General features: G+C 36.1%; 1 protein-coding gene across 13 annotated transcripts in view; it reads right to left on the bottom strand.

Annotated features, from left to right (window-relative positions):
- shaker (Potassium voltage-gated channel protein Shaker) overlaps positions 1-27,819 on the bottom strand; it is a 650,071-nt gene that overhangs the window by 40,017 nt on the left and 582,235 nt on the right. For all 13 annotated transcript variants that reach the window (XR_010852300.1, XM_067099786.1, XM_067099787.1 and 10 more), the window contains 2 exons: positions 25,818-26,083; positions 13,393-14,039 (listed from right to left, as the gene is read on the bottom strand). Coding sequence is in view for 12 of the 13 variants with exons in the window: in XM_067099786.1 (XP_066955887.1) it covers positions 13,393-14,039; positions 25,818-26,083 (913 nt within the window). In the remaining variant the exon portion in view is untranslated. The remainder of the gene's footprint in view (positions 1-13,392; positions 14,040-25,817; positions 26,084-27,819) is intronic.

Consider the following 27,819-nt stretch of genomic DNA (forward strand, 5'->3'; position numbering starts at 1 on the left):
AAGCAGCGGTTGCCAGATGTTAAAATCCTTGGCAGCAAACTACTGTACACACGAGCTTTAAAAATGCCTCGGTGTTAGGCGACTGAAACTCCTAACCAAGTTCCACGGGCTGTTTGGCTTTTTTATTTTATTTTTAATGGACGTCGGTTAGATAGAATGCAGGCATGCTTCTGTCTAGATTTTGAAAGACTTTTAGCAATTTAGGCTGTCAAGCCAAGCACTGGAGCACTTCTGGCCATTCAACACCGAAGACAGCGACAGGGGGGAGTTGGAGTGGCTAAAAAGCAAGATAAGAGAGATCCAGAAAAAAATATGAGGATCTAAATGTGGAACCTTGAGAAAACCCCACAGTCGCACTGAAAAGTAACAGTGAGAGATGTTGGACGACAAGACTGAAGAGAGGATGTGGGAATGGAGGTAAACTGAAAGGCTACAACGTAGGTGCAGCTACGGGCCAAAGGGACGCTGCAAACAACCTTTAGTAGTGCCTACAGGGCACCATGTCAGGTTCATAGACAGCACTACCCCCTACAAGGGCTTTTGTTTATAAATAATAAGGCTCACGCAGAAAAAGGAAAGTGAGACATTGGTCGACTCGTGCTACCATATCTTACGGAGTATTAACAGGAGTTTCCTAATTTGTTATCACGTTTGAAACTTGTCGAAAATATCCCAGGTAAGTTCTTTCCGCACTGCAGAATGCCAGTGTATTCGTGAAGTCCTGGCTTTATTTAATATTGGGTCAGATCGTCAAGAAAGACCACGTAGCAAAAAAGGATGTATGGCTTTTAATATTTTTATAATAGATATTTTCTATATACCATATTAATAAATTTGTTAAAGAATAATACAAAATGGCACTTTTAAATATTTACCTAATAATCTTCTGATAACTGAAATAATTTCAGAGTATTTACCGTCTAAACGAAAATTCAAATTCAACCTTACACAGTAGAACTTCAAAGCTGCAACCAGTGTCTTCCTGTATATGGTTCCATAATATCAATATATGAGAGCAATGAGGTTATCACAGAAATATTAATTATCATACAGTAGGAAACTAAATATTCAACATAATACTGGCGCCTGGCAATCTGATGCCTGGCGGGCTAACCACCCATAAAACTCCTGTATAGTTTTCTAACGTTGGCTGCCCTGACGCCAACAATACTCAAAATGCCTGCCGATTACCAAACGCCCTCTACTTCGACCGGTAAAAAAGGTCGCGTCGATTGACACCTCCCTTTGCTATTAAACTGAAACTTCGTGCGCTTTGTTTTGTTACAGCCTGAGATCGGGGGCTGTTTAACAGTGCCGCTTCACCCGCTCGTGCAGAATGACCTTAACACTTGAAAAAGGCTTTCGAATAGGCACTGTTGTGTAGACGTGACACAAAATAACTTGCTATGTTTTGAAAAACTCTTAGATATTCTGACAAGTTATAAGAATGGCAAAAACAAACTAGATTTTTTTTCATACAATTTGAAGGAATGGTGGTAAAATTTCAAAATTTTCCCTGATATTTCTCAGGTATCAAGGACATGAACAAGCAAGTGCATGCGATGCAGTGAAACCTGTGAAAATCTATATGGCTGCAATAGTAAAATTTCCGCTATTTGATAGCAAAACCATAGTCAACCATCTGCAAGTAATGCATTGTACGTTTCATCAAAGATCCTCCATCTAGCAGTTCCATTCCTGGAGACATCCTAATAGCTTGTGCAACTGATAAAAAGAAATGTTTCGAAATTAGTCAGCACAATGTGAATTGCGAGATCTAGAAAATAATTAAATTCATTTAATTTAAAGAATATGAGTTTGCCAAACAAGACATACTTAAAACCGAAAAGCTAGTATCTTGCAGAAATGTTTTAGAAGGTTTCGGGATGACGCTGTTATATGTTAGTGTTTTAAGCTTTCTTCCTTGTTTGGGGTGCTGTTCTCCAGTGTGGTCTTATGGTGCTGGCTCTTATCTCACACTCTTGGACAGAGTTATGCCATCAGTTATGTTTATTTTGCCAACTCTTAATGTTAACTTATAACACATACGTATTGTGAGTTCAAAATGTTTGCTGCATAAAATGTACTACAACGACAAACGTCCTCTGCACTCTTCTTTACCTAACCTAGCGATTTTTTATTGCGTCACTTGGCAGGCTGCTGCTACAAACGGTGTGTTGTTTTCTAGTATCAGGTTTAATACTACTCAGTTTACTGGGAGTTTTATCTTGGCTACAAATAAAATGTGGAATAGTTTGCCCTGTTCAGTTGTGAAATCTTCTGATCTCCCAAATGTGTAAGTGAGGAGCAAATTCATTCCTGCTCTCTGCTGACATCTGAATTCAAGTGTATCGGTTTTATTTTCTATTCTCTCATATTCATTTATTTATCACCTTTTCCTATAGCTTGTCTGCCTCTGCAAGCTGATTTACCTTTACAGCCCTCTTAGGTTTATAGTCTGTTGACTGACTGTAAGGGTTTTCAGTTTAAGATTTAAAGAAAGATACAAAGGATAAATATCTAACTGATATATCACTTCCCAAAAACTAGTAGGGTATAGATTCTTTGTTGCATAAGTTTGTATTTTATTTTGAAGGGAAAATAACCTTAATTTCAAACATGACAAGGGAGGACTCATTTTGATTGTCTTGATATCTTAACAGATGATAGCAAACGTCGTTACAAAAAGCAAAACACATAATTGGAAGACAGACTGATCATTTTATTAAGAAATTTCGAATTTTAAGCACCGTGGTTTCAGAGTAATTTAACTGAAACTACAGAATCTTGGGTTACCTTTAATTTAAAGGGTACGAAACTGAAGAGGACAGTCCAAATGTGACATAAAACAGTTGAAAACTGAAATTAGGTAGGACATAATTTCGTGTGATGAAATTAAATTAGTATTTTTCTTCGCTAAATTAATGGATTTTCCTTTAACAAAGAGCAATGGTGACTGACTTTGCTTTTATATCAGTAGGTCCCAGAAACGATAATGCTGAATACAGATAGTCCATTTGCATGCATCAACATATATGCCTTACATTACAGAAAAAATTCGCATAAAATGTCACTGTGACTAAATAAAATTAAAAATTCCAGGCATTACATAAAACAATAAGTTAAGTTTTAAACGGGGCACGGTTTCCGCAACTAATATTGATAACAATGCAAAGGCCATCTTAAGGCTTCGCTTAGGTGAAACATAGGTTTGTGGAAATACGAATGTGAAAAAGACCGGGGCAGACGACGACAGATTATGGCCTCTCACAACTTACAATTACTTAAAATTATGAAAAAGGAACTCCAGTTTCTCGAATTTTTGCTCTTAAAAGCATTATCTTTCTACTAAGCATGAATTGCTATCAACACGAAACGGGCACAGTTTATAGAATCTTTATACTCTGAAGCAATGTGACTGAATATTAGACTTGAGTACCCATGTTTCTGAGGAAAACAAAATACCTACTGATTCCAATGAAACATGGAACGTTCTCACAAAATGTTGCCATGAAATTTTATGCATTCACCTCAGATAACTGATCCTAAACAATGAGATTTGTCACCGATTCACAGTTTGTCAATTTCTAAGACAATATTTTTTTCAGGACAATCTTTAAATTTTACATAATGTAATTTAATTGAAAATTAGGTATTTCGAAGGTTAGACGCCGATGAATCGGTTACTTATGACCCATTTTTATACCTACTATCCATCTACACATCTTTGAAAACTACAATGGAAAAACGTCAAATGGGAAAAATGATTCTAAAGATATAAAAAGACAATCAGTCAGAAAATGAGAAAAAATATTAGATATGAGAACGACAATAAAGTATTATGAGTTCAAAATAATTCTTGCACAAAACCACCATCTCAGACCAAACGTAATTAAACATTTTGCTTATCCCAATAGATACTACGGGGATAATAACATTCCATATTACAAAAACCCTGAACAATAAACACATTCAGAGATTGGAAAACATGAAAAATATAAATGTAATTTTTTTTATGAAATCATCATGCATCCTGATACATTTAGTTACCATTTTTTCTGATTCATTTACTTTCATCAGCAAGTAATTGAGCACTGAATTAAAAACGCAAAGTAAACAGTTTTTGCGTAATATACAGCTAATCTTCGACAGGTACACGTTGAAGCAATACTGACTTAAAGTCTCAATGGGAATAGCAAAAGGACATGTTTTTCATTCTATCCTCCTATCATAATATGAATTAAAAAATCACATAAATTCGCTACCCTTCATGGTTTTCATTGTTTATAGCCACACCATTACTTTGTTTTAACACATGTAAGTCGGGTTAATTATTACAGACCAAGCTCTATTGCCAGTTACCCTCATTTAGCATTATGCATTTTACCTTATTTCTCTAAACTCCAAGTACTGAATATTCACAAGAGATATTAATTTTGAACGAGCAGACAGAACTAATAATCAGGTAAAGAGATAAAAATCGATAAGTAAAAATTAACGAGATTATGTACTAACTGATACATACATATTTACACATTCACAAAATACAATCACAGACACATTATACATACATTACACACACACACATATCACATATATATATATATATATATATATATATATATATATATATATATATATATATATATATATATATATATATATATATATACATATATACAAACAAACACGTTTATTTACGCACACATGTATGCATACGTATGAATATATATCTACCTATATAACTATATATATATAATTATAACGTATTTCACCGCTGTACACTGATAAAAACTGTTAGCTGGACATTTATAACGTCCACCTACAAATTTTGAGGTTTTTATTGATCAAAGCCAATTCTTGATAATACGCAACTGTTAGAAATTAACAGCTTTATATTTGCAAGGGGAAATGATAAAGGCAAGTAATAAGAAACAAAATAAGATAAACTGAAACTTCGCTGCGAATTTGGTAATGCCATTAAGCAAAATATCTAGTCTTCTTCATCATCGCCTGCAACGTCGTGCAATGTAAAGGGTCTTGTACAGTACAACTACACCACTCATGTCTTTCTTGGACTTTATTTGCCACAAATCTTAACTCATTTCCAGCCTCCCGTCGTAGTTTTCATCCAAGTAGGTCTGGGTCTTCCAATTCTTCTGGTGTCAACAGGAGACCAGCTGACATAAACTCTAACTTCCCTTCATTATTACCTCATCTACATATACATGTTACGTAATTTCCCTTACGGTATCATTTCTCATTCTGCCCTCCCATCTATACCTTCTGAAAGCGTTAATCTCAAATCTCAAATCGACAAAATCTTTAAGATGAAGTTTTATTGTCGCACCATAATTTTATTTTCTGTAAAGCCATACAAAAAGTGCTGCACTCACGTAATTCTGATTTCCAAATTTTATTGAGCGTCCTCCCCCCCAACAACCCCTCAACTAAATTATAACTCAATATAACCTGTGCTTGATATCACTGTTCCACTGTTCAGCCTCACTGATCCTTTCGCTTTCTATTTTTATTTCATCCCATTGTGCATATTTGGATGTGTGTTTTTAGCTTTAATGTCTGTAAATATAGAAAAAAAAGCACACACACAAATAAGCCTTATAAATCATGTGATGTTTTCCTCATTAAAACAGCGTCACCTGCGTAATCTAATACTATCTAGTTGCTATCGTTCCTCCAATCTAAACCTTTTCCATCTCCGACCACTTTTTTTCCAGTATAAAATCCAATACAAGGGCGAAAAACGAAAGTGTCATAACATCCTGTTTCACTCCTCTGTTTAATGCAGATTCACTAGACACGACTACCTCAACATTGTATCACGTTCGTTCATGTATAATTTCAATTATCTTTAAGTGTTTAGCGGGAATACCACAGTGACGAAAGCTCTTCCATAATATTTGTCTGCGGACGCGTCAAATACTTTTTCGTAATCAACAAAGGCCATCTCCAAAGTCTACTGGGGATAAATATATTCAATATTTTATTAGTCAGGTCACCTTTCTTTGGTGCCTATGCTATGACTTCCAATTCCCAATCATCAGGCTTTGTTTCTTCAGTCGTTGTTCTGCAAAAAATAGTCTAGTCAGCGCACAAGGTATCAAATAATTTTCACTCAAATCATATGTGGAGTAATTTCATCATAGCGCGGCGCTTTCCATCTCTCAAGTTACTTTATTAATAATTTCGCTTCAAAATTGGTTTATCATACATTAGTATATTTAGGTCTTCTTCATGTTCTGACAAATAAAAACACACTTCTCAGAGCCGTTATTCATGTCGTTGCAAAAATATTCCGCCTACTGTCATCTTTCCTTTTCTTCTGTTATTATTAACCCACCCCTCCTTTTGACTGGCATTTTTCTCTTCTTTTCACCCATGGATATTTCGTTAAAAATTCTGGGGATAACCTCACTAATGGTAACCCCAGAATACATTGCTCTGGCAACATCATCCACCTATTTTTCTAAGTATTCTTACTTATTTCTTCCTGCCCTTTGTTCAGCTTTACATTGTAGACTGAAATACTCAACAGCGAGTTCTTTATCTCCTTCCTGAAATTTTTCTACATAAACCCTTTGCTTTTGTCTCTTCCTTATAGTATCCCACGTCTCATCTGATACTCAAAATCCTCTCGGTGTTTATGACTTAAATCTTGCAATAAGTAATCTACTGCTCACTGCTCTCCAATCATTCAATGCCTTTTCTCCATTTAACAACATCTGAAGACCACTGAAATTCTCGCCATTGCTGATTTAACTTTCAGATATTTTCAGGGATGTAACCTTCGATATAATTACGCCTTCTTCCTAAGCAACTGCATCACAGGAACAATTACACTGCGCACGAACACTGCATCATTTCTATCATTTACCTCTTTAACCCTTTTTTATGTTCAAAATAAAGAGCCCTACTGGTACAACTCCATCTTAATCGAACAACAGCAAATCATCTTTAGAACAATCGATAAAAGTATAAGTGAGCGAAGAAACTTCTGTTATAACCTTAACACTCTGTTTACTATTTTCTATGTGGATTAAAATTTTGACTATGATAATAAGACACTGCAAGAGGACAAATGTCTTGTGTCTTTGCAACACTCCAAAAGTTTGTTGAATAATGATAACAGAGGAACTAATAGCTGACGTGAGCGCTGAAGGAATATGTAAATCTGAGAACAGTTTTCTGAAGATGCTTCTGGGAATATAAACAAAGGAGCAAAAGCTGGAGATGTGAGTGAAACAGTGGTAAAGTATATTTCAATGAGTATCTGGGATGGGTAAAAATAGTCTCACTGACGGAAAGGATCTTAAGATAGATAAGAGAAATTATGATATATGAGAATGTAAGGATTATAGGACCATATTACTCTGTATGCCTGGAAACTGTGAGGGAAAATAAATGAGACAAACGATTGAAATTTGAAGGAGGGAAGATGGTTCCCGATTCAGACTTTTTTTATGGAGTTCTGAGAGCAGTCTGAGGGGCAAAGAGAAAAATAATCGGAAATTCATAAGAAAATTCTCATAAAGAAGCTTGAGAAAAAAATGAAAGTGATGTAAAATGGATAGCGCTAATGATGCATTTTGTAGATGAAAGCAAAGTTCGTGTAACTACAATTAAGAGGATAGGGATGTTACTACTTTAGTTTATCTTCAAAGTGAAACATGAAGATCGTCGTAACTCTGTTCAAAAGAATGGTGACATGACAGAATAAGAAGGAGGGGGTTGTCCATGGAAAGCTGAATGCCCATGTTTGAAGGTGGAGCTGTGATGACTAAGAATCTGCATTCTGGTGAAAAAGAGTTGTAAATGGTTTATGAAAGGAGAAAGTTGAAAGTCTTTGCTTCACATAAATGTTGGAAAAATATAATACATGTACAGCATTTGGGAGCTGATGTTAATATGATGGTAAAAACTGAAAAGTGACGAATCATGTTGGCGACGATTGCAAGGAATTACTCAATAGCGATGAAACAGGGATTGTCTGGGTTATTAAATGTGCTGAGAAAAGTGTATAAACTGTATGGAGCATGGACGATTGCAGAGGCAAGAGCCGTAAAGCTATTACAAATGGTTAGCACAGATGAAAAGATGGATCTCAATCATAATGTTGTTTGGTCATTTAGGGGACAAGCTGGGACAGGGAAATGTCGTCACATGGAGGTTCACCCATAATTCTGCTATCTTGACTTTTTCTGATGCCTCTCTCTCTTATGGGAGACGGCTTATTGATAAAGAAATACACATTATAATTAATACTAGTATACAAAGCCAGCTGGTCATATACAGAAAAATTATAATAATTTAAATTTCATCGGATAATAGAAAACATACTCTTAATCCAGCAAGCGCCCTGCAAATTGTCTTGATATAAAATTTTCTACTTATAGAGGAAAAATATTAAATTAGGAGCTTAGTAAAATAACTCGCTCAGTATAAAAAGTAAAATGCTAGAATATCAAGTTTTATGAGCTGCAACGTGTCTGGCCTTTCACATTCATCTAAAACTCACTGCTATTTTGACTTATGAGAATACTAATGTTTCTTATACAATCCTTAGCCTACTTGAACCTAGATACCAAACACCTGCAAGGCATTGCTTATGCTACATGCAAACACTCTGTATTCAATGATGCATTAACCGGAAAACTTGACTACACACTTAGGATGATCTGTTTGTGAACAGATACTGGGAATACTAAAGATCCTACTGTGACGTCATAATGCTTCCACTGTCCTTCTCCACTGTCGCAGGATTTCATGATATGAAATTTGAAATTCGTTTAATTCAGTTTGAACAAAGAAGTTCTTGTCAGCCCTTCTAGGAGAAAAAATATTTTGAGTAAAGTATACTAGCTTTGAAAATTCACTGGATAAAAAGAGCGGTATCTTATAATGAAAAAATTTCATTACTCAAGGGCAAGGCTACAAAGAGCTAAGTAAAATAAGATAACAGTTGTTACATAAAAAAAACCGGGAGAAAAATCTAATTTTCATAGTTCACTAAATTCTACAAGTAAAACAAAATGCAATTAAGAAGTACAAAGACTAAAAGTCTATGACCTCTCAATGAGTATGAAACAATTGAAAATGCGATAATGAAGTAACTAATGATGTCATTCTATCATCAGCTCGGCATTCCAACATCGCCAGAACTTAGTATTTTAGAATATTTCTGATATCTAAAGAAAAAATTGCGACATATCTAGCCATAATAAAATGACTATTCACGCACGGAACATTTTGTGAATGCATGCGCAACCCACTGAAGAAATCACTTACACATCAGTGAGGATCGAAATAACTTTAACATTTAAAATAAAATAAAGGGGGAGGGGGGGGACACCCACGCAAAACTACACAAGGCTTAGATAGTAGTAGGATTTCTACACATCAGTAAATCTTCAAACTTTGCCGTTAACATCTAACTTACAGATGTGAAGCAACGTTGTTTGCAATTCGACGAATTCTTTACTATAATCAACTAATAATTTTTACTAGAGATGCAGACACATGAAGGATGTAGAAGTAGGATACTACAATATTCTACCGGTGTTTCATATGGTCCGACTTTGCCATAAATTTGATATATTACGGCGGCTATATCACTGATGCACACTATAAGCGAGGAAGGCTGAAATTATATATAAAATTTTCCGCAAATGCGAGATAGAGTAGAAAAATAGACTGAAAACAAAGTTTACCTCTGAAGACGGAGATTTCTAACCATGAAAGATTAGAGCAAACAAATCTAAGTAAAAGTGTAAAATGAAGTTAAGGAATTAGTAAGACAAAATGCAGTTGCTAGGAATGGTTAAAGCTCTGGTAGTACGTCGGACACAACGTAAACAAACGCTACCGAATTCAATTAAATGACTGATAACAATGTCAGTACCAATATCTGTGACAGAATAAAGCCTCTCGTCTTTCTTCTATCGATGTGATACCGTAAAAGGGAATGGGGTGAGCATAAACATATATAAAAAATGTATCTTATTTTGGCTGAAACGCACGACGGGGAGAGGGGCTCGTGTGTGTGTGTGCGTTTGTACATTATATATATATATATATATATATATATATATATATATATATATATATATATATATATATATATATATATATATATATATATATATATATATACATATATATATATAATAATATATATATATATATATATATATATATATACATATACATATACATATATATATATATACATACACATATTACACATATATATATGTATATCATGCTTTCCCCCTTTTATCGAGGTGGCTCAGCAAGCTTGCCAGAAAAGTTTGGCCTTTTTTTGGCTCTTTTCTTAAGAATGCCGCAAGAAAAGTGCAGATTTATAACTTTCCTCGGACTACAGAGGCTGAAGGGGCCGTCAACCTTATGAATGAGAAACAGACATCGAACAGTGGACGACTTTGTCCCGTGGTAACGCTGTAAAAATAAAATACTGTTTCTGCAAATCCTTAGAGCAACAACATGACGATGACTAAAAATATTTTAAGTGTGACGACTGGACCGAACGAAACGAGTTTTCCGTTGAAAAAACTCTCTTCTCTGAATGATGAATACTGATGCCTATTACGAAACACTTCTATGAAGAGAGACGTGACAGAGAATTCTTGAGACTTTCATTTTCGGTGCAACGGTGGTGTTCTTAGTTTTTGGATTGGTTCCTTTCGTCTTTTGGTGATGAGCAAATAAAAAGCATGAAACACTTGGTACATCTAGACCAGATAAATTAATATGAAAGGAAAACAAGAGAAAACACTGATGTAAAAAGTAATATTAAGGGTATTTTGCACAAAACTCCTTGGGACCTTAACGAGAGCTATATGGAATCAAGGCCTCTCGAATTTCTATTCGGACTATTAGCGAGGCGCTTCAACTTGAGGACCTTTAAAGTACTTACTGAAAATTGCCCAAGTGGCTAATTTCGTTAAAGTCGAACACTGCAAATCCACGCATTTATTGTACTGTACGTCTCTCCCCCCCTCTCTCAACGATAGTGAAGATCTTAACGATATTGAATTTTCACAAAAGTGGTTCAGAGGGAAAAATAAATTCTCCGGTCAGGTTGGGGACTAATTTATGAGATATTTTGATCAGGTTTATGTAAATTAATGCTTTGGTTAAGTTGCCTCACAGATCATTCATAGCACAGTGGCTAAATAATTCTAAAGCTTCTATTTATATATAAATACAAGCATACGTTCATACATACATCCATATACTACGCTATATACATTTATGTACATGTATTTACACACGTGCATATACTTTCATACCATATCATATTAAGAACACTGTTTTTACATCAGAAATAGAATGCAACCATACAATTCCTTCATAAAGTTATTTAATCTTACTTGCGTACTAATCACTATGGTAATTTCCAATAACGCAAAACGAATCTTGAAAGGGAGACTCGTGAAAAATTATAAGTTTAATCCTACAAGCAAACAGTAAACATACCACAATGGTCAGAAACGCGCAAAGGAAAAGTACAATTTTAAACCTACTTTCAGATATTCAGAATGATAACAATTCAGTCTAGTTAAAGATGATGTTGATAAAGACTGAAAACTGTGGCATTCAGTAATATTATAATTTTTATTTGTAGATGGGCATTCGTAACAGATATCTCTTTAATTTTGACAAAATAGGAGTTCTACTGTACACTTCTACATAAAGCTCATCCTTCAATTAGGAAAATAGTGGCCATTTGAAAATTGCCTTCGCCATGCTACCTGATTTACAAATAGGGAGAACAATATTTTATAAAGAAGTCTGCAGTACAATATATAACAGAGTGACTTCACAGATAAAATGATGATACCCACTCTTCATTGAACTAGACGCTCAAGATTTATTAGAAATAATCTAACTCTCATCTTTTAAGTAAATTTATCTCTCCACAATTCTCTACCATCAAGATGGTCTGAGGGTAATTTTGTGATGAAACACTCAAATGACTGATTGAAAGTTTGCAATTCAGCTCGTTCATTCAACAGCACTCTTCGAAAAGTTTCGAGGAATCAAGAGCAAAAAAAAGTTTACATGCACCCGAAGCGGTTTAGCTGCTCTCATTCTAAAGTTAAGAAAACGATCCAAAACAGGAAGAACGAAAAGATGTACGAGATATTTGTGTTCTATACTAAGAGAAATATGAAAAAAACCTAGCAAGATAGTGGAATGGTATCTGGAAAATTACAAGTAAAATATTGCGTCTGCTTCTTTGGCAGTCATACATAAAGCTTCCATACTGGTCTGTATAATTTAAAAAAACATCCCCGCCCACCAAGAGTAATCATGCTCCCACATTGGGCTCTAACTCTGAGAAATAAAAATGAAAATCACATGTTGAAAAACACGGCAACAACCATTATTCATGCGGAAAAAGAAAAAAATAAAGGAACAAAACAAGATTCAAACAATTTAAGGAAATGCTTCTGTAATCGTTTACAATTTAGCCTTTTTTGCTTAAATATAAATAGGAAGAAAGGGACCCTTGCAGAAAATCTTAAAGGAGGATGAAGACATGCAAATGAACAAACGGATAAGCTTCCAAAAAAGCCTTAAAGCCACACATGGGAACCACAAAACACCCTGAAACCACAAGCACCCTGAAATGAAACTGGGTTAAGACAACTGCAAAGAAAAATGTAATGAAATAGATTTCACGAATAATTCCTGTTCTCGGAAGTGAAAAATCTTTATAATATTGACACAATTTGTTGTCTATATAAACAACGCTAATATAGGGGCACTGGTTTGTCTTCCTTTCAAGTCAAGAGCAGAAACACTTTACGCAATACTGTTGATTCTGATGATTCCATAATCAAGGCAAATTACAAATGACAACCGATACGGTAAAATCCAATCTTACTTGTAAACTGAAATATGAAAAAATTATCTTAATGATCTATAAGGAGATGATTCTTTGGTAATAGTATGCTGAACAGGGAAATGACAGTGAAATGAGAATGCTTCCCTTGTAACAGTTCAGTTTACTCTACATAAAATTTGTTTTATTTTGTTAATCTGACAAATATATTTATGTTACGTATTTATGTTAAGATTAAGGGAGATAAGCCATACACTGAATTATTTTTAAAACGCTTCAGATTTGTTTTTCAATTAAATAGAAACAAATTAAGATATATTTCCATAATGTAACACACTATGTAACAGTCTATACACTTTGTCAGTAGATATAGCAATATACACATATACATGTGTATATGTATATACATGTATATATGTACTTATATATATATTCTTGATAACTGCATAGCACTGTAACCACGAAAGACACCAAGAAGAAGGACGATCACATGTTGTACTTACCGATGAACAGGAAGAATATGAGCAAGCCGAGTTCTCTCATAGAGGCCTTGAGCGTTCTACCCAGGATCTGAAGACCTTTGGAGTGGCGAGACAATTTGAATATTCTGAAAACTCTCACCAGTCGAATGACTCTTAAAATGGCTAAGGACATGGCTTGCTTGGACCCCTTTTCGTGCGGAGAGAGAGTTTCGGCGGGGATGACCATGGGCGCATTATCCTCTTCGGCCACCACCGTTGCCAAGGTGATAAAATAAGGAATGATAGCCACTATGTCGATAATGTTCATGACATCCTTCATAAAGGCTCCTTTCAGTGGCGATGCGAAAAATCTCACTAAAAGCTCGAACGAAAACCAAACGATACAAATGGTTTCTATGAGGAAGAAGGGGTCGGTCACTTCGGGGACTTCGTCCTCTTCCACCACGGTCCCATTGGTCGTGGTATTGAACACCTTGTAATGCTTGAATTCCGGTAAGGTCTCAAGGCAAAAGATCACAATGGATAAGAGGATAACAATCACTGAAATAATGGCAACCACTCGGGCGTTCTGCGAGCTCTCCGGGTACTCGAACAGGAGCCACACTTTCCGTTGGAATTCGTTCTCCGGAAGCGGTCGTTCCTCTTCTTTGATGAAGCCCTCATCCTCCCTGAGGTGGGGTCAAGGCCAGGTCAAACACACCCAGCACGAGGGTAAGGTCCCGGTGCCCAATGACACCAGGCAGAGACCGTCACGCGAGATCCCAAGGAAGAGGCCAGCAACCGATGCACCGTGGAGCCATCATTGCGGGAAGGGAGAGAAAAACAAAATCTTAGCAATAATGATAAGAAGAATTTTCTAAATATTCTAATAAGTCTAAGTTATCATTTACTTCTCAAAGCTTAAGTTTCTCAGCTAAGAAATGAATGTGGTCATGTAAGAATCTGAAATTAGTACACCTGCAATAATAATGATTATCATGGTCAAAACAAATACAACAGAAATCCGTGCTTACGGCATATAAAATATTAATTATGTTAATTACATGTAAAATTTTTTTTCAATGAATTGTGAATCATGGAAAAATTCTGTACGGTAACTAACGATAATGGTTAATGATTCTGGATAAGGTCGCCACAACGACTTTTGAAAGCCAGTATTTGTATTTAAGAGAGAGAGAGAGAGAGAGAGAGAGAGAGAGAGAGAGAGAGAGAGAGAGAGAGAGAGAGTTTCTGACATGGAGCGATGTCAAGAATATCTGTAACTTGTATTGGATGGTGGAATGGGAGATAAAGAAAGTAAGGAATGTTACCCAAAACATGACATTGTGATGTAATAATAATCGTATTATCAATGATTTCACAAACAAACTGTCATCCTCTAAAAATATTTTGTGATCATGGCAAAATGAAAGTCAAGAGGAATCAACTGAACGCTGTTTAATCCAAAGTTAAATTTGTCGTCTCTGTTTCCTTTCGCAAGATTTTTTTTCCCCCGGAAGTTTCAAAAGGAAAGGTAATCAAGCTCTTGATCACTTTACTAATATCATCATTCAAGATAATGGAATTCAATCAAGGTAATTAAGACGCTCAGAATTCACACAAATATAAGTGAGAGAGAGAGAGAGAGAGAGAGAGAGAGAGAGAGAGAGAGAGAGAGGTCCTGAATTTTAATGAGTGATATAAAAGCTTCCTTTATTGTCACCTCGAAAGGAGAGAGGTACAGAAAAGAGAATGAAGATTGTCAGGCGACTTTGGAAGGGATACCTTTCTCTCTTTCATATTTATGAAGCTTTTCTTAATACAGCTCAGATGGAAAGAAACAAAGGTATCTGAAATTTCAACAAAAGAACTTTCGGTTTTAAAGTCCTGTGTTACAAGCTCAAGAAGTGGCTCAATCATAACTAATTTATGCTTAAATACATTTCATTCTTCTTTGGACAGAGAGCTTCAATGCAACGTAATACGTTTAAGAAACGTGATTATACTTTTATTTGTTTTCTTCACTACGCTATTCACATCCGCCAGATACTACGAAATTACCTTGTATTGAAGTGTGTTTTATCAATCTTGAGCAACTGCCAATTTTCGGCTCAATGATAAAATACCTTTTTTCCTCTTACACACACACACACACAGAGAGAGAGAGAGAGAGAGAGAGAGAGAGAGAGAGAGAGAGAGAGAGAGAGAGAGAGAGTGAGTTTTCTTGCAATGTAAAGTTTAACATTGTTTTCATGTTTGACTCAGGGACGCGGCTCTTCGAAAGTGTGAACGAGTTGCCAGTTTTCCTAACGGGCAGAACCTTGAAAACACTTCCAAAAATTGGTCCAAGAGCAGCGACAGAAAGTTCATGGGGTTCTTAAGCGTAAACAATGAAACAATAAGCAAGCCAGGAAAAATCTCTCCATGGAGAGTTGCAAAATGAATTCATGATAATAAGGAAAATCTTGAGAGATAAGGAAAGTGTGGGTATCTTTTGCAACTTGTCATTATCATTCGAAAAAGTCTCTTGCGACGAAAAAGAGAGAGAGAGAGAGAGAGAGAGAGAGAGAGAGAGAGAGAGAGAGAGAGAGACCACGGTTTCCAAGAAAAGGACGAAAACTCCTAGAAAGGTAAGGAATGGGAAGATTTTAATTTCTCTCTCTCTTTCTCTCTCAACACACAAAAAGACCAAGAATGCCTGAACCTCGACGATTACTGAAAACAAGGAGAGAATTAACAAATGCTGTAGCAAACACACACACACACACACACACACACACACACACACACACATATATATATATATATATATATACACACACACACACTTACATACACATGGGAGAGAAACTGCTGCTATCCTTAAAAATCACATTCAAAGTTACTATATGCTTGATAATTAATTCTGTTGCTATACCAAGCCACATATTTTGAAAAAATCTTATTAAGGTTTCCGGTGAGGAGGCACAACCAATGAACGAGGCAGTTTTAAATAAAAGATTTTTCCCCCCTAAATTATGATGAATGAGTTTTGACTAAAATCAACCTTTACATTTCGTTCTCTGTTAATTCCTGAATGGTTCGGGCTGCATGTCTTAGCTGACAACTGAGATCTATTCGCAGTTTCCTTCAGTTTCCCCGAATACTGAGCGCGTTGCATTCTCTCTTCTGCTAGCTTTTATACCGCGTTTGATGACTTGATTACATGTTTCTTGGCTATATTCCCCCCACTTAGTCGATATAAAACTTTTGAAAGGCAGCAACAGTATGTTCATGTAATTATTTTGTAAATTATATTATTCAACCTAGCATCAAGGTCTCTGTAAAAGTTTTAGGTATGCGATGGGGTTGGGGGAACGGTTTGGAAATCCTTTAGTGAATAGATAGGTCAGTACTACTTTTCTGAGCGGGAGATCCCAACAAGGGTCTAATTACTTTCTGTTATAAGAGTGTTTTCTTCTTTTTTTCATTTTTATAAGCATTCAGAGTCAACAGCTAACAAACAACTATTTAAGGACGAAAACCCTATGCTGAGTATTTATAGATACCATTCTAGGAAATGAACCAAGGAAAAGAAAATAAGTGAATCACACTTTTAGAACATGTTACAGAACACATTAAGGGAGGTGTTCCATGAATAAGCTGCAACACGTAAAAATGCACTAATAATTAAAAATTCAATTACATATTTGTTATCAAAAGTTAGGCTTTCTTAAAAACCCTTCCGTAATTTGACCTCAATGTTTGAACACGAAGGATAATTAAGGAGATCTCTTAAAAAGTGCTCTACAGTTCAGGAACAGGCGGTCTATGTTATGTGTTCAAGTGATAGGACGGTGTGGAGGGAATTAACAGACAGTATCTTCTGGACAGGGAAAATCAGTCTTTTCTACTTCTTATCTACACTTAGAAACTGGCAGATGTATGCCTGTACTATGGATTCTAAATGGAAAGGAGGCAGTGGGAAAAATTGTTTTATATAAAAATTATATAGCCATCCCATCTGTTTGGGTTATCTAAGATTTTTTTACGTCTGTCGACCTAAAACAAATTTGGCAAGAGGTGGCTCGGGATTACAGTATCTGGAAGAGAAAGTCAACCATAAACTCAATATTCAAAAGGCCCAGTAACGTAGCTTTGCTTTTGTTCCTGGGCGTAGTTAACGGTTTCTCATCCATGGATAAGGTACTTCTCAAAGTTTAATTTTTCCTTTATTAGTATTGTTTCTCTTGGTAAATCTGTCAAATTACTTTCTCCACTGCTGCTTGGGGCAAAGTCTAGGTACATTACACCACCACATGATGAAATTTTTTTTTATTTTTATCTTGGAAGGACGTAACTAAATTTGTGATACGGCCTTACTGAATAATTCGATAACATGAGGGTTACCATTAGTTTCCAGCTTGCTTACAATAGCACAACTACTTTCTAATATTGACCACCTGGCAGGAGACTTTCACCAGTGTTTACATGTGCGGTGGCGGGGTTGGGATGATTTTTAGGAATTTATATTGCTAAAGTATAATGCTAAAAGTGTCATTAGTGATAGAAACATCATCAGAATCCGATCCAGTACATGACCAGAAAAATGAGCAGGTTCCCCTCTAAGCTGGCAACAATCATTAGATAGACGGAATACATGAGCATAACTAACACGCTGAGCATAACTAACACGCTGAGAGTAACAATAAGGTTTTACCAGGAATAAACCTTATGAGAATGACAAAATAATTAAACAATACTTCAATCACAATATAACAAAATGAAACAGTCAGCCATTAGCATATATCCCATTGGATATACATGAATCACAAATAATGCGATCGATTATGAGAGAAACAGGAAGAAAAATGCAGAAAAAATTGAACAGGAACTTTTGTGCAATAACGACAATACTCTGAGATCGAAAGATTTATAGAGAAGGTAAATCAGTAAAAAGAATCGATATATCACAGGCAGATAGGAGCGACCGACTGATTACTAAAGAGATGTAACAACACAAGTAGGACAAACCCAAACGACGAGAAAGGGGGCTGTAATTGCACAACAAAGAGATAAAGAATTAGGAAAATGGGGCGGGAAAGAATTTCACGAAAATGTTTCGTACCGACGCCCAAAGCGAAGATGATCGTACCGACGCCCAAAGCGAAGATGAAAGTCGTCGTTACAATAAAATGGCTCAAAAAGAAGATAAGAAGATAGTGAAGAGAATGAGAAAGGACAGTAGTTATGCCAGCGAGGAGTGGGGTGGGGTTGCTGTACAGATAAGGAGGGCCATTACCTTTTAAAAGGAAACAAAAGGAAAAATGACAAAAAATGACTAACAACAACATGAAAACCAGCTAAATGGTTGTAGGATATCAGGTAGAGAGGGGGAGCCTTCAGAGATGGAAAACTTCCTTTGGGCAGCTAAAATGACAACGGAAATTAAAAAATTAGTACCTAAATAAATGAAATTAGTTATGAATTCATAAACTTTTAGCATGGGTACATGTATAATATATATAGTATATATTATATATATATATATATATATATATATATATATATATATATATATATATATATATATATATACACACATATTATTATTACATATATCCACGGGTGATAATGCAAGTCAGAAAGGAATAACAGCCTGGTACTGTGGCAGTACTACTCAGTCATGGCTGTCCAAGGTTTGAGGAAGTGCCGACAGCTAAGGACTCGCATGTACCAAGTTCCTAGGTACAGGAGTCGCATACCTATTCGATGGAAAAATGTTCTTTACAAAGAGGAGGCACCCATAATAACAGCACTATTCCCTCTGGATGTACTGGATCTTCAGCAAGGTATATGTGAAGTCACTGAGGATAAGTCGGTATGCATCACTTAATAATTTTATAAACTGGCTGTTAATCAGCTCAGTGGTCTGGTAAAACTAAGCTATACTTACTTTATAAACTGGCAAAGGGAGGTTTTGGAGACGGTCAAACACTAAATGGTATGAACCACTTTCATATTCCTACTGAAAATGGTGTACCCTGCCTGCACCTATTGTCTCTTTCATAGTTTGACTCTACTTATGTTAACTGGTTAAATCATCACATTTGAGTCATACACTGCTACTACTAGGCTTACCAGCATGATACCAAAATCTCCCTCTGTCTCTCATCCTAATGAGTAGATATTTTTTCTCAATCTTTTAAAATACAGTTATTTTGTTTCCTGTTATGTAACAGTTTCGGCAAGTTATTTACTTCGATGTCCCTTCGACAAACAACCCGCAATTTAATTTACCGGTAATTCGTAAACATTGATAAGGCTCCTTTTGTTCTTCCAAAGTATCTCGACCATCACTTGGTCTTAACTGGATGGAGAAGGTTCAAAAGGTGCCCATGACTGAAATTTGTATGTGCATAAGAAGACCGAATGAGAATGAACAAGGATGCAGAAGAGGCAAGAGCTGCCTTATGGCAGCGTGGAATGGAAAGCTTGTAAGCGGTTGAGTGATTCAGAGAGAAGTTTCCAGAAGGAGTAGAGGAGTTTACATGCAGTCCTACCGTAACCAAAAATCAAAATAGAGAGCCATTTTCTGAAATACAGACCGAGTAGAAGAGAGGGAAAAAAATAAGAGCCCTTGAAATGATTACGTGGATAATGTGAGCAAGTTTCAGGCGGAGAAAGAAACAGCTCTGCACAGAAGTGAATGCAAAGAAGTGTGATGAGTAATAAATGTTGCACTAAAATGTTCAACAAATTTTATTCTCCTAAAAAGAAAGGGGACTGAAGAATAGATGACAAATGATTTTTATAAATTCCAGATCACAGCCAAACATTATTGATTCATGATGACGAAAAACAGCTACAGTTATCCGTCCGAAAATCTGATTTATCAAAAATTCAAAGATGATCAAAATTTTAAGAGGGAAGTCAGTGAAAATGAAATTTCGAGTGAAATACAAAGCAACGAGAGAAACAAAGGAAAATATTAAAAAATATGGCTTAACATACGAACTTTTTTTTTGTTAAAATGATGTGTAATGTGATAAACATGAGAAGAAAACATCGTCTGAACACGATTCATTGATTCATACTAAAATCATAGGCAGTTCGGTTGCTCTGCAAATTTGTAATATCAACATTGCCAATGCCTTTCTGTGCAACCGCTAGCACGAAAGTCTTTAAAGAAGATCATATGAAATGGAGTTGGGCTATGAAGTTAAATCCAATGACGCGGACTTTTTCCTTTCACGTGGGCGATAATTCCTTCCATATCTTGCCAATATTATTTCTTAGTACTTTACCTGTTATATAAATATCACTTATTACTTGTATCATAGTGTTTATTTTATTGACATAACATGAGAAACATGATAGGGCTTGGATATGAAATACATTCTGAAGCTGGAACTTCATTCGATAATGCTAAAAGAAAAATATGAAGGTATCCGATTTAAGGAAGCAACTTCAGAGGAAGGAAAGGAAGGAGTGAGTGAGGGAGGGAAGGGCAAGCAGAGAGGAACGTATTGATTCTTACTAAGATTTGTCCTTTGTAGCTGCACTGGAAGGAAAAATCAAGCGGCCTCATATGAGGTCACCATTAATAAAGCTATTTATACACACTACAGTTTTGTGTCACTATTATAGCCTGGACACACTAAGACAGCATGGCGGATGTGTAACACTCGGAGAGTGGTTCAATTGCCGTACTTTCCTACAGGATACTTTTTTTTTTGTCTTTAAAAGGTCCACTCGCTTCTTTTCTTTTTTGAAGGACCACTGCCTCATTATCATTAAAGCAATAATTAAACGTAACTTTTTAATTTTAGATTGTTCCCGGGTGAGCATTAATATCTTGGTTTCGTTTATTATATATTATCTTCTCTTTGTTATAGGGCAGTTCTTAGTGTTACTGTTACTACCGTTCACCATATTCCATATGGAACTGATTGTTTATTTTGAAGTCTATTCTTTCTTCTTTCCCAATTCAAAATTTCTATCATTTTCGACCCTGACTGATCTAGTAAGAATGACCTTGCTCTGATTTCCAAGGTCGCAAACCTATTCTATCAGGTATTTTTTTATTTGTAACAATGTGAACAATTTTACTATATAAATGATGGAGAGCCTCATAATCTAAAAATGAAATAACCTAAGCTCTGAAAGAAACTGGTTATTTTGTGAAAATTATTGATAAAAAAACATAATTTTCAACTTCCAAAACTCAAAAGTCATGGGATTCGGATACAATGGTAACATAGAAATTCTGACCACATTAGTTTTTAATGAGTTCAGCCCGTCGGCGCTCAGTTATAAGATTTTCTTTATGGTTTTGGAATTATCGTTCCTACTAATTATCAATATCAACATATAAAATTTCGTTTGAATATTGAAGAAGATAAACCTTGAGAGCTACATCTATATATATATAATATATATATATATATATATATATATATATATATATATATATACACATATATTATATATATACACATATATACATACACATATATATATGTGTTATATATATATGCAAGTAAGTGTGAGTGGAAATATGCAATCGCATATATGTGACGTCATGTATAATAATACGTACAAGTAATTCGCAGTTTCTCCAATGGCCTTCTCAAACAAAAATACTTTCTTTTCTATTCATTGGTTAGGCATAAAGTTTTCCATTATAATTAGAACAATGATTTTCTAATCATTTGTTGATCAAATTTTATTTTGCATGCATATTTTTGAAACAGCACACAACGACGTGATCTGGCGAGTTACATTCAAGCAAACAGCAGCGAGCTGCTGATTTCATTTTCGTGGGAGTTTAAAATATGCGTACGGATTCTGCAGTCTTAGACTCAATTAGAAGGCAGTGTGCCAACATCTTGTCCTCCGTTATTTGCTTTATGGTACACTTTAATTTAGATGTCCCTTTCCTGTGAAGGTTTTCAACATTCGGTGTATGATGCTCCTTGTGGAGCTTTCTTGGTTAGTGAAGAAAAATTGACCGAGCCTGCATTGTGTCTGTAGTGGTTTCTTTTTCAAGGTTTCCACATTCCTAACATCCCGATCAGAGTGCTTGCCTCTCTGGCAAGTTTATCCGCATAGACCAAGGCCTCACTAATCCAAGGACAAGTTCTTGCGCTCAGGTACCAGGGCTAAAGGTTTAAATAACTTTAATTCTGTTGCCCACCTAGCAAAACCATGGACTTTTTCTGCACATGAAATACACTTCGTATTTTCTCTCTCCATTTCCGACAAATACCATACACACGCCTCTACGGCAATTCTACACAAACTGGTTGACTGCTTTACAATGTATTACATTATTTTTGTAAAACTGCTTCCTTCACTATCAACTGATATAAAATTTTGAAGTGTTAAGGAAAAATCCATCCATAGCCACGCCCAGGTATAAATCCAGGTTACCATAAACTAGTTTCGGAGATTCTCTATTGAAAATGATAAATGGATAAAAGGTAAAAGCCATTTTTTCCCCTCTACGCTGAAGGATTGGTATATAATGGCCCATTGCCAGATTAACGCAATTTCATGTATGTCCTGCAAATACGCGACTCAGGCTTGTGGCCATTTAGTAAGAAAAAGATTACGGAATATGGATAACGAGAATAAGATCCCTCTTTAATCAATATTTTAAAATCAGTGGACTGCAAACCATGTCCACTGCAATGACATAAAGTCTTTGCCGAATAAAAGAAGCAATTGACCTCCTATGTATGATTGTCATCGTAAATGTTATTTAGGGGAAATTCTAGGCCTTAATTGTTACATTCTCTTTTTATTAATGGTGTCAAGGTTTCTTTAAAAAAATCTTTTCTTCACTTGAATGCGCTGAAGGACATTCAGGTCGAAGTGAAGTTAGTTATCTAATTCTGAAGAACGTTACCTTGATGACAATTCTTTGTACAACTCATGATTTTGAATAATGAAGTTTATATGAATGTAGCTGAAACGACATGAAATTAATATGCATGAAAAAAACTTTTGCTCTAATAGGTAACAATATTGGACCACTCTTGGTCTATCGGTTCCTCATTCTTTATAGTAAGGAAAATGGGAATTTCTATTTCCCAGGAAATCTTATGGAGTTACCGTCCTTAACTGTTATGCGTCTATAAGATTTCATATCCTACGACTTGAGTAGGAAGTGGTAGGATGGGGCGACATGGGCCTCTCTCTCTCTCGTCTTTTCCTCCCCTCTAAGTTTGCTCCGTCAGCTTCCTCAGTCCAGCCATTACTGTTACAAGCACAGTGGACCATTCGACAGGCAATGCGCATGCGCATTCGTGCTCTCTCCATTCTTGACCCCTCTCAGGGGAAAGGCTGCAACGAGGATCGAACGTTCGATTTCTGTGATAAGTCTCTCCTCCTCTCCCTCGTACACACAAACACACAGACAAGCACTCAAAAGCACATTAAAAAAAAAAAAGTTTCATTTTCAACATAGTGCTGCAGGATTATAATATGATGGATGCTCAACGAATTTAATCAGTTCAGCTTAAGATTTTCCTGCTGCAAAGGAGTTTTGGTAAAATACAGACTTAAGCTAGTATTCTCTTGAAGTTTAATTGAAAATCCCTTGAGGACGATGGTGACTTGAAACGTGTTGAATACTTGCCATTTTTAGGTCTTTATCTCTATGTGCACATGAAAACCAATAATGGTATGAAGTTACGTCAGTAAAATGCAAGTTAATACAGTAATCACACAGAAACATCTTCACTTTAAACTTGCTTTTAGGAGGACTAGAAATTAGGACATGATACTAAATTAATAGAAAGGCTCTCTTGGTGTATAAGCACTATTATTCTTGGCCAGTAATTACCAACATGGGTTGTCTGTTAACTATAAAAAACGAAACTTAAGAATAATTCCCTGATGATAACCTTTAAAATCATAACAATGAGAAGGAAAGCAATACATGGAGGAAAATGAACGAATAACCCTTGTGCTTAGGGCTAATGGGTAATCGACAGCATAGGAGAGGCGGAAGATAAATGAATGCATGAATTATGAAATTTAAGCCATATAGCCAATCACTGGGAATCTTTCAGTCATTCAGCGCTCAAGGCAGTGAACAGAGGGAGTTGGAGTGGTTTGACAGCAAGATTAAGAGATCCAGAAAATGAGATGAAATAGAGCGCAAGGTTCTTAAGGCGGAAATCGGAGAAAATCCCAAAGTTGCATTAGGAAGTGACAGTTAAAAGACGTTACACCAAGAAAGAAGAAAGGAAGCAGGAATGGAGGTAAAGTAAAAGGCGGAAAGTGGGTGCAGTAAGGGGCCGAATGGACGTAATAAACCCCCTTCAATAATGCCTACAGGAGAAGGGAGATGGGAATGACAGGAGGAGGGAAACCGGAGTCTGAGTGAGGCTTGAGCAAGCACACGAGTCTCCTCTACTCTAACCTCGTCCATCTGATCACTCGTTAACATAATTTTCGTTCCATTCGTCAACGATGCAATATGAGATTTAACTATCTGAGGAAAATGATTACGTAACATTTCTGGCAAAAAATAAAAATATGAGAAAGACATTGTAGGAAAGGGCACAATGAAATGGACTCTTTCCTACATAAATGGAGTAAGGAAGGTGTAATGCGGGCTAAAAAGGCATAAAGATAATTCACTTAAATGTAAAGAAAACAAGGTAAAAGAGAAATTCTTGAACGAAGATCTGATTCTGCAGAGGTTCCATTCTTGACACAGTAAAAAGGCTAGAAATTACAACAACTTTGGGGTGACACCATTATTATAGCTGCCACTGCCTCAAATTGCTTCTCAAGACAAATAACTACCAGAGAGAGAGAGAGAGAGAGAGAGAGAGAGAGAGAGAGAGAGAGAGAGAGAGAGAGAGAGAGAGAGAGGGTCAATGTGTGTGTCTGTATTTCGTTATGTAACAAACAGACAATCATAGACAGGAATTGTGATGATGACTAACCGTAAAGACTTTTACTCATACACCTTTAAATGGCACCAACCTAATGCAGAAACACTCTCAGTCAACAAATTCTTCACTTAGATCTGAAGGCAGCTCAGAGGATGAGAGAGAGAGAGAGAGAGAGAGAGAGAGAGAGAGAGAGAGAGAGAGAGAGAGAGAGAGAGAGAGTCCAAGATCCTAAACTATATAGAATTAATTTGTGAGTAGTGTTTCTTTATTTCTCGTTTCATTAGTAGACATCGAAAGCTTTAAGAGACTCTTTGAAAATTAAAGTAAAAAATCTAGAATCCTACTGGATCGGCGGCACCATACTAAAATATGAAATGAAATATGAAAAGTTATATTTTTTAGCCCTGATAGTTATCAGTAGAGAAACAAGAAAGTCCCCATGGAGTATAAGAACACCAGTTATAGCGTCCAACTACCTCAGCACTAACACAGACATGACTATCGTCCCTGCCCTTCGTCATTCAAGAGAGACCTGAAGAGGATGATGAACTGGGATGCGAAAGAGCAGATTACCTGAATTTGTTGATGGCGACATCTCCGAGCTCGTAGAACTTGATCTCCTCGGCGAAGACGTCGAGAGGCACATTGACGGGTCTTCTAAGCCTTCCACCGCTTTGATAGTAGTATAGGATGGCGTCGAAACTTGGCCGGTTGCGGTCGAAGAAATATTCATTTCGAAGGGGGTCGAAGTATCGGATCCTTCGCGCCGGATCTCCTAAAAGGGTATCCGGGAATTGGTTTAGGGTTCGTAGTTGAGTCTCGAACCGGAGGCCGCTCACCTGTGGGCAAACAAATTTCATTTAATACATCGATAATGGACTGGTAAGCATAAGAGATAAAGAGAACATGCTTTCATGACCGAAATCAATTTTATGTATTCTCTAGCAAGCACAGATCACTGAAGCAGTTTTGAGCAGTTAACTCTACAATACCTTTGCATCCAAAGAAAAGTATTATTATTATTATTATCTATAATGCACATATACCCTCATAGGATCCACAAAAGGATCTTTTACCTGACTTACAAAGAAAAGAATGTCTATACGAGAAAAAAAAAAAAGGCTGCTCACAGAACAATACAAAATCTGATGCAATTACTGTACACTATAAACATGTAGATATCAAAACGTCAGCTAAGTCTAAATAATTGCTGTGAATAGATATAAACAAAAATATATGAAAACTGAGTGTACCCTCAAAAAAGGAGACTCAAAATCCAAGATTGCGGAAAATAGTGGTACAAAGGATATGGAACAACCCAAGGTTCCTGAAAGCTGCTTAATGACATGGAATCTAGTGTGACCCAACTGCTGCAAATAGGTACAAGGAAACATCCTCCACCGGCACAAAGCACAATCGAAAGGAACGTGATTGTTAGTGTTCGTCGCTCCCCTGCCAATTGGCTAATAAACTTCTCCGGACCTACCACCTTCCGTAATTAGAAAAATATTACCCCAAATCTACCTTCAATCCGATATTTAAATAAAAATATTACACCAGCCAGACAACAATAACATTTTATAAGCACATACTCATTCTGTTCAACAGGATAAATAGGAAAGATGCTAACTACCATTAGAACCAATATGCTCTCTTGAAGAATGAGACTTTCTGTTTACCCTGGCTGGTGACCTTACCCATGGCCACAACACTAACAAACAACTTTATCACAACGTAATCAATGTAACGAAGAATTTTATAACCGTGGTTATGTTACATCCTACTCCCATGTCTTGATGAAGAATTTGATGCCATGAAATTACAGAACTTGAACTCATCGACCTTGAGACTTTTAAGAAGTCACACATAAGGCTGAAGTGTGTCTTCCTGATTTGTTCACTGCTATTATATTTTCTGGACGTCTTTCAGATTAGTTATTGCTCTGACGTAGTGTTTATGGCATACTTTACTGAATTAACAGATGTTTAAACCTTTCAGATATCAACGTATGGTTACAATCCCACCGCATATTCGTAACACCCGGTACGAAACAGATTTGAACCTGATATGCATCTACAGTAGTTTCCATTTCTTCGCAATTATCTAAGGAATACATTTTATTAAGGGTCAGTGTCTAATTGAGCTATTCAAGAGCAAGTAATTTTTCGTTTGCATTCAATTTTCTTTCATAAAGGCGGAATCTAAAATTTTTCCTTAACTATAAGATCCCTGTTTTCAAATCAATAATCAGTGTTTCAATCTTTCAATGTATTAGATGTTATTAGAAGTATTTAATTGCTGAATGTATCGACTGCTGGTATTAATGGTGCAACATATGCAATGTAATTGTTTTCAGCATATTTGTATGAAGGTGCATCTAATTCTAATATAAATGAGGTAATTTCATATTTCAGCTACCATAATGGATACGGAGTACTAGAGAGAGAGAGAGAGAGAGAGAGAGAGAGAGAGAGAGAGAGAGAGAGAGAGAGAGAAAGCACTGGCTACAAGTTTGAAAGCTCCACTTTTTCCTCTCAATGAAATTCTAAAATAAGACTACTGAATTTGGCAGCTG

This window comes from Macrobrachium rosenbergii, chromosome 55 (genome assembly GCF_040412425.1).
Source record: "Macrobrachium rosenbergii isolate ZJJX-2024 chromosome 55, ASM4041242v1, whole genome shotgun sequence".
Taxonomy (NCBI): domain Eukaryota; kingdom Metazoa; phylum Arthropoda; class Malacostraca; order Decapoda; family Palaemonidae; genus Macrobrachium; species Macrobrachium rosenbergii.